Raw genomic sequence first — 8,606 nt, forward strand, 5'->3', positions numbered from 1 at the left:
GTAATTGGACGTAACCTTTTTTGTTTGTTTTATTGCTGAGCTACAAAATAAGTGAGCTGAATTTAAATGTTTCAATTAAATGTTGTAAATAAATCAGATTTTTGAAAATGTAAAACTGCCGCTCAACACTACATTCAAGACATCGGCGAGCTAGTGTAATTCTGTTGAGATTGTTTTTATTGTAATAAGTTCATTAAAAAATGTAAAAACTGTATTAGTAAACATAAAGCAATGTTTTCGAGTCATTTTTAACATTATAAATTAGGAAATTACCCATGGAAAATATATTTACTTTCGGCCCACAAGCCTCAATCAAGTTTGGTTTTTGGCCCTTCATAAATAAAAGTTTGGGCACCGCTGGTCTAGACACAAACTTATAACAGGTTACAAAAGAAAATTTGTAAAGTATGAAATATATTTTGGGTCATCTCAAATCTAGCTTGTAGGCTACATATAAAACAAGCATGTTTTGCCAATTGTTTCTCACCATAAAAATAGATTTAACCCAGGGAGCCCAGTCTTTTTCTTATAAAGGGCCAAAAACCAAACTTAATTGAGGGCTGTGGGTCAAAGTTAAATATATCAAACCATATTACATTAAAGTTTGCTCATTTGCTTGCTTATTATTTAAAAATAACCTGTAAAGTGTTTTCAAAGATATTTAATGATTCTTTATAATGTTGCCATTTTGTAATTAACTTATAATAGTATATATATTATAATTCCATTTATAACACAATGGAGCTCAATACTGAATACATTAGTCGAGCTGCTGCTGCCTTTGCATTGATTTGCTCATTGATGTCTTGTGTACTGTCCTCTAGCTGTCAAGTGACAGTATTTACATTTTAAAAGTCTGATTCATATGAAACATTTAATTTTAGTTGGCTTTAGTTCCTCAATTAAACAAAGAAACAAAAGGGTACACATTAAATTCTAAATGACGATGTCTGTCAAAGACATTTGCCCCAACCAACTCCCCATCATTCTCCCTCTTTTCAGAAGGGATGGCGAGCCTAAGGATCGACATTACCATAGGCCCTACATTGGGCACCTCTGACTTAATCCAACCATTCAACAAAAACAAGTTGATTTTTATTTATTTTGCTGAAAAGACTTGTTAAAAGTTCATAAATGAATTATTGCCATAAAATTCCACAATAAACAAAACTAGCCTGTATAACTTTAATGTAGTAGACTATTCATGTAATTTAAAAAAATATATACTAAAAGTGGTTTAAAATATATATAGCTACAATATAAGCCTGTTCTTGACTGATTTACCAAGTAACTGATTTAGAAAATCACTAATACTATCCTATTTTCTATTATGAAATAGGACACCTATTAGTGATTTCCTAGAACAGTATAATGTATCGTATGAGAATTCTCTTTAAAATGTCTGATGCATCAGCACAACGTGTAGCATTTGAGTGCAACAAAGGCTGAAGTGGTGTGTACGCTGTGCTGGGAGTTCCCGTCAGCCGTTGCGCAACATCCTTCATTTGGCCGCGCTCTCGTCGGGTGTGCAGGAACGTCGCGCGCTCACCGCGGATTTAATCAGCACACACAGCAGCTGATGTGTGGACAGAGAGAGGGAGAGGGTGAACAACACACACGGGGGTGTGGTTAAGATCAATGCCTCACCTCAGCTTACAATAAAATACAAAATACTGCAAAGCACACTGAGGGTGAAGAGGCGGCGTCGATCAGAGACGGGGTCGCCTTTGTGGAATATATTTGGCTTCATCTGCTCCACTGAGAGAATGATATTTAGTGGACGAGGATTCTCCAGTCGAGGCTTTCAGACGCATACAGTTGGTCGAGGATGAGGAGGAGGAAGAGAAGTTCTCGCTGAACTGCCCTTCTATTACAGCATGGGATGTGTAGTACGTACGTGAATGGTTAAGTGGTCTACATAAGGATAACCTCAAGACAGTCTCATAGACTCCCTGCAGCGCCGTGTATTTAAATCTACAGTCGTTGACTTGCATAAGAGCGCTTTGTGCAAGGAACTGCTCGAAGACATTTTGCAATTTAATGCGTAAGTACTGAGATTTATTGATTCATTGAGGTGTATTATGATAAATATTTTTATTTCGGAGACGTTATAACGTTTCTTGCCTAAAACGATGTCATCTTGTTCGCATTGTTATCAATAACGTGCCTTACTGTCTATACTACAATTATTGGTGTTTTTGTTAAATGTTCACTTAATGACAATGTCAGAACATTTACAGATACAACGAAAGAATCACTGTGGTTTTTGTCTGTAAGATTTAATCCCTAAATCTGTCAGTAGGTTTGGCAGTAGTGCGCATGCGCAGTATCCTGTCTTTAATGTGTTGATTGTGAGAGTATTTAAACAGTGTCATACTCATGATACTGTATATTGTTACTGTCATTGCAGCGAACAGATTATTTACCTTGTTTGAATAAATAAAATTTATTTATTTATTATAAGTATGTTAAAATGTGCGTTTTACTTTTAATCATTTGTAATACAAGGTAGTTTGTTTGAAGTGTACCATCTCAGGACATGTGAATAAACAACAATGTCTTTTTTTTTTTTTATTTAAGGTTTGGACCCAGAACTGAGCAAACAGGGTCTTCCCTGAAAAAAGAAAGCTTTTCTTGCTTATGCGGATGAATGTGCCCAAATAGAAAGTACAGCAAATTTGTCCTTGCTATGCTGTCTTTGAAAGGTCATTACCACAATAATTAGGATCTGCCAGTCATCCCTGTGGGATTAATTTAGCTCTACAGTTGCAAAGAAGAAACAACTTCTGGCAAATCATTATTGCTCTAAAAGCACTAAATGACATAAGGTGAAAAGAATAAAATACAGAAAGATGAACAACTCTCTGCAAGACAGAAGCATGTTCACTGTTCAAGCAGATGTTATATTTCACGCCGCAAACCCAGAATCTCCAGAACCCCAGATCCCTACTGAAGGGAACAACAACAATGTCTCAGCTATTGGGAAAACTGGCATCCCCAGCATGGAAATACTGCAGGGTCTCCAGGGAACATGGGATACGTCAGAAGCGGGAGATCTGACTGACAATAGAAGTTTGGGACACTATGGTACTGTAATAGGTGCAGAATATGCACAAGATGCTGTCTCTAGTGACAGTGGATTTCAAGAGCACATTCAGACTCTGGACATCAGTTTAAGAAATACGGGTGAAGCTTCAAGTCAAAAGAACATTAGAGAAGACACAAACGGAACAAAGGTTGCTTGCAGTTTAGCACCCTCGCTATGCTTCAGGCCAGAAAACAAGGAGAAAACTGACAAACTGTCCAATGTCCTGAGAGACAGTGAGGTTGTTCGGAGTCAGTTTGACATTAAAAATGTCTCTTCCACATCAGAGAACAGAAATCATTCCTACTCAGGCACCCAGGAAACGAGGTCACTTGAGAGAACCTTAGGAAGCTTTATAAATTCCTCTGAAGGAGCCAATCAGACCAGCTACAGAACGTCATTTGGACAGACCGGGATGGAAGGGCTGAAGCAAAGTGGATCTGCAGCAAGAGAAGCTCTCTCTGCAAAAGAGGAGCCAAATTTAGTCATAGAGGTGGGCGGACAGAAAATACAAGCACACAAATCAGTATTAGCTGAGAAGAGCGATTATTTTAAGGCCAGGCTTTCTCGAGACATCCTCAAAGTAAAAGGAATGAGCTACAAGACCTTATCAGTGCTTGTAGATTATGTTTACTCTTCGCAGATGAATGTTAGCAAAGACAATATCGTTGATGTTATCACAGGGGCGAAGATCCTGCAGATGCCCTGTGCGGTGCAGGCTGCTATTGATACCATTTCCACACAGATCACACCTGAGAACTGCTACGAAATCCTAACGATCGCTAAAAAGCAACGATTAAATGAACTGAAAGAAACCGCCTATCGATTCATGAGTGACAACTTTCTGCAGGTTCTGAAAGATCCAGCTGTCTATGGACGCCTCACGGGTTCAGAGAGAGACCTCATCCTGCGCAAACGGATGGAAAGCCGCAAGTGTCTGATGGTGGCAGAAATTAATGACGTGTTTGAGCGTGTAGGAAGCCGACCGCCCAGCAGAAACAGCAGCCGTCCCCAGAGTCCCCTCTCCATCACCTCTTTTGAGGACAATCACATGATCTACTACTACAACAAGAGCAGTAAGGACTGGCACACTTTGACTGTCATGCCTGATGACATCAACACCAAGGGCTGTGGGATCTGCACTATGTACAACTACTTGTTTGTGGCCGGTGGGATCAGGGGGACTGGGGAGAAAAGCAAAGTCTCAGACAGGGTTTACTGCTATAATCCTGTCACAGACCGCTGGAGTGAAGTTAGACCCATGAACCAAGCCCGATCACAACTCAAACTCGTCTCCATGGATGGGACCCTGTACGCCATTGGCGGTGAATGTCTTTTCACAGTGGAGAAGTACGACCCTCGAATGGACCGCTGGACGGCGGTGGCTCCTCTACCTAAAGGAGCATTCGCTGTGGCTCACGAAGCCACTACATGTAACGGCGAGCTGTATGTCTCTGGAGGATCTCTGTTCTATCGGTTGCTAAAATATGACCCTAAGAGGGACGAATGGCAGGAGTGTCCGTATAACAACAGCAGGAAAAAATCCACAGACATGGTGGCTCTCAAGAGCTTCATTTACAGATTTGATGTTAATCGAGAGCAGGGGATCAGCGTCTTTAAATACAACACCATTGTGAAGATGTGGCATGACTGTGCCTCCCAGCAGCAGGGCTGCACTCTGCCATTTCGATGTGCCGTTATTGATAACTGCATCTTCTGTGTAAATAAGACTCAGACTCTTGAGTTTGTTGTAGAAGACGATGGAGGTCGATTCAAAGATGAGATTCTGAAAGCACCTGTGGAGGCCAAAGGGATCTTATTCCCATTCATTCTCAGCTTGCCGGACAGAGGTGGGAGAATTGCATGAGTGGGATATTTCATCCCCACGTGTGACCCTTTGGTGTCACTCCAGACGCGGAGAAAGAGAATGCCTGGTCAATATTTATAGATTAAACATTATCTCCAGAGAAGTTCAAGGAGCCAGCACATAGTGCTTGAAACTGGAATGTGTTTCTTTGCATGGTAAGAAAAACAAATATTCGGCGCCTTAAAATTACAGCTTCACTATCCATCTTTGGGAGATGAAAAAAGTTGTACATTTATGGATCATCTGTCACTTCTTTCATTTGTTTTGTGCACTTTGTATCAAATAGTAATTTAGGTTGAATTTTGCCACTGGAATTTGCAAAAAAAACAAGCTTCTATTCAGGGTAGACACTGAACTGATAGACGTTGACCAATGGTCTTAGTCACAACTCCACAAATTATGACTAAACAGGTTCAGTTGCTGAACACAGGGGCGGACTTGACCAGTTAGTGAGGTAAGGGGAGCTAAGGAATTAGGGATGCCCACCCAATGCCAAGAAGCCTATATTAATTATATAGCTTGTTTTTTACATAGGTTGTAAATATGGTGTGTAAGGTTTTTATCATTATAACTTATTTTCAAAACACGTGGCACACATGAATAGTAGACCGTTCTTTTCTTTCGGCTCATGCGCGAGGTGTGGGCGCTTCAGACACTGGCAGTCTGTCAGCGATCAGAGTAGAGCAGAGGTAGAGAGTGAGAGTTTTGAGAAAATTTGGTGGGAAAAATGTAGAAATAAAGACAAACTATGAAACGACGCTACCTCAGCGATCCTGCTTTCTGGCCACAACCCCTGTCAGATCAGATGATGAGTGCTGTGAGCTTGTTAAGAGATGGAGGGCCTGTTTCCAGTGAAATGGCCACCGATTCACAAACAGCAATTATTCAATTCATATGAAAAATGATGACAATATCAGTTTGATTTATTGTGAATTAAATTTGTTTAAATGTTTTTTTTTTTATTAAAATTAAATCCCATAAATGGCTAGTTTACTGTAAATAGTTTGTAAACTGGTTTTTATTTGTGAATTTATTGCATTTAGTTTTACATTAAGATGAAGGTTCATTTAAATATTAAAACATATAAAACATACTTTAAATATTGTATATGCTTTTTATATATGTTTATTTAAATACCTTTTAACATACAGTTTATTTACAAAAGAAAATCTACAGAGAAAGAAAATATCTATAGAGAAAGGCAATGTTTTAAGTTTAATTGCTTAGGGCCCCCAAATCACTATGTCCACCCCTGGCTGAACATGAATACTAACCAACTCAAACAGACATACAACACATATCTGAGTTTCTGAGCAGCGTTACTTACAATTTTCTCAGATAAGAAAAGAAAAACTCAATAATATTTTTCATGACTTTCACTACAAAATGGTAAAGTTGAAGAGAAAAAGAGAGAACAATGTCCAATTTATTGTCCTGCCCATAGACGCTGCATTAGAAACATCTGGCATGTGTTAACTATTTTATTTTATTTTTTTGTAATTTGATGCAAAAATGATATAATACAAAGTAATCTGTAGCTTTATAAAAGTATGTTTTAGTAAACATCAAAATATGAAAACTTTTAAGATGCTAATGACAGTTGATGTCATCACCATCTTGTGAAAATAGTCTATGAGTCGACTTAACCGAACAATTTTTTTCTTTGCTGTCATTGGTAAACGTCTGTCGGTGCCAAGTGCATTAGCCTTGAAACGGCAATGAAGAGCACAAATGAACAACTGAAGCACATGATGTAATAGCCAACCTGTTTCCTAGCAACAGATTCTATGCAAATAGATTTTGAAGTAGATATGAAATGCATTTTTGAACTGCATAAAAAGCTCTCAATCCTAGAACTTTCATATTGCTGGAGTTGATAAACAAGTGTCTTTAAGCAGCTAAAGAAGAAGCCATAACCTTTACTAACATTGGAATTGCATTAGGGAAACATTAAGAGCACAAAGCACTTCAGTAACTGCTGCTACTCGGATTTTACTGGATCACAAAGGTATCAAATTGAATCAGTGCTTCTCCTTTACAGATTTTGCACTTTTATAAGGAAGAGTCCGGAAGGCAAAAACAGTGTCTGTTCTTAATATACCAATCATTGCCAAAGATAAAAGATTTCGCAAACATTCTCATGTTAAATTACATTCTCATAAGCAATACATTGTACGCAATATTTATTAATCATCCATGATTCAGAAGTTAACATGCTGTGGTCCACAGTTAAAGAGATAGCTCACCCAAAAATTAAAATTCTATCATGTGCTCACTATTATCTCATCACAAATCAGTTTGAGTGTCTTATATTGAACACTAAAGAAGATATTTTGATGAATGATGGAAACCAGTAGCCATTGACTTACATAGTATTTGTTTTTTCCTACTATGTCAGCCACTGGTGACCGATTTGCAACATTCCTCAAAACATCTTCTTTTGTGTTTAACAGAAGAAATCAAATCAAACATGTTCAGCAACTCTGAAATAGCGAGTGGCGAGTAAATTGTTTAATTTTGGGGTGAACTATCCCTGAGAAACATTTATTTTGTGGACATCAAATTTTTATTATCTGCAGATAGAAATATTTTTGTTGTCGTTTTGATCCACATAATGAATTTCAGCTGAACCCATCAAAGTGAGGCAGACACTACAATTTAAACCATTCATATTGTGTCTATAGCATGTAATGAGGCATCATTGTGTAACTTGGATGTTGCATTGTGTGTAGACGCCCTGTGATATTCAGATTTGACTAAGATATAATTGCTTCAGTATTGCCCAAGACATTTCTGGAAAGGAATAATGGTTGTGGATTTTAGTGTCTTTAGTGTAATTCTGTTGAATTAAACTTAAGGGAATTTGATTATGAGCATGAATGTTGGTATGATTTTGAACTTGAATGTGAATATTTTGCTTACTTAATATGTTTGAATCAACCCCATGTGCTTTAATCACTTTTAACAAAGCTGGACACAGGCAGCACCGTCCCGTACATCCCCTTCAACTTTGCTATGGTTGGTTCCCTTTCAGTTTCAATGGGAACATTTTGTTTTAGTTTAGACCTATTTTTTTTTATTTTAAAGTCTGATAACTAAAATACTCTTCAGACATTCAATTGATTGGGATGCCGTTTCGCTGGGATGCTGGGCAAGCAGTCTCATATGAGTGGTTGGTGTTTGTTTGCTGGTTGCTGATGTGCATAAAGCTTTTATGCTTTAAAACAAATGGCTTGATGGCTTTCTTTAGATTTAGAATTTTATTTAATGTTAAACTAATGTTTATGTGTTTACAATAAAAGATCTTTTGTTTTCCTCGTTCATCATTTTATCTGTCACTTTTTCTTTCTTTTTTGAACAAAAAAGGAGTCTGAGATATTAGAACATACAATTCATTGGTTTCACTTTTTAGAGAGCTTTACTCATGCAGGTGAACTGAAAGAAAAGTAATCCCTTATGTAGGCTGAACAAACGTGCAGCATGTTAAAAGCTCAGATCCTTAATCTCATCGACTATGCTAACATAAAAACAACAAGCATACTTGTGGAAAGATTAAATCACCTTAATAAAATTGCCTTTCTTTTGCTTTTTTGTATCTGCTCTGTTGGATGTGACGTGACTTGTGTAGTCACGTCACACCCAACGTGGTTTTCT

The 8,606-nt window shown here is 37.9% G+C and overlaps 1 protein-coding gene across 1 annotated transcript; it reads left to right on the forward strand.

Moving 5' to 3' along the window:
• Positions 1–1,491: 1,491 nt before the first annotated feature.
• Positions 1,492–8,273, forward strand: kbtbd11 (kelch repeat and BTB (POZ) domain containing 11). The gene is made up of 2 exons (XM_021473178.3): positions 1,492–2,044; positions 2,581–8,273. The coding sequence occupies exon 2, from the start codon at positions 2,853–2,855 to the stop codon at positions 4,950–4,952; it is 2,100 nt and encodes a 699-aa protein (XP_021328853.1). The 5' UTR covers positions 1,492–2,044; positions 2,581–2,852; the 3' UTR covers positions 4,953–8,273.
• The last annotated feature ends 333 nt before the right edge of the window (positions 8,274–8,606 follow it).

This window comes from Danio rerio, chromosome 17 (genome assembly GCF_049306965.1).
Source record: "Danio rerio strain Tuebingen ecotype United States chromosome 17, GRCz12tu, whole genome shotgun sequence".
NCBI lineage: Eukaryota > Metazoa > Chordata > Actinopteri > Cypriniformes > Danionidae > Danio > Danio rerio.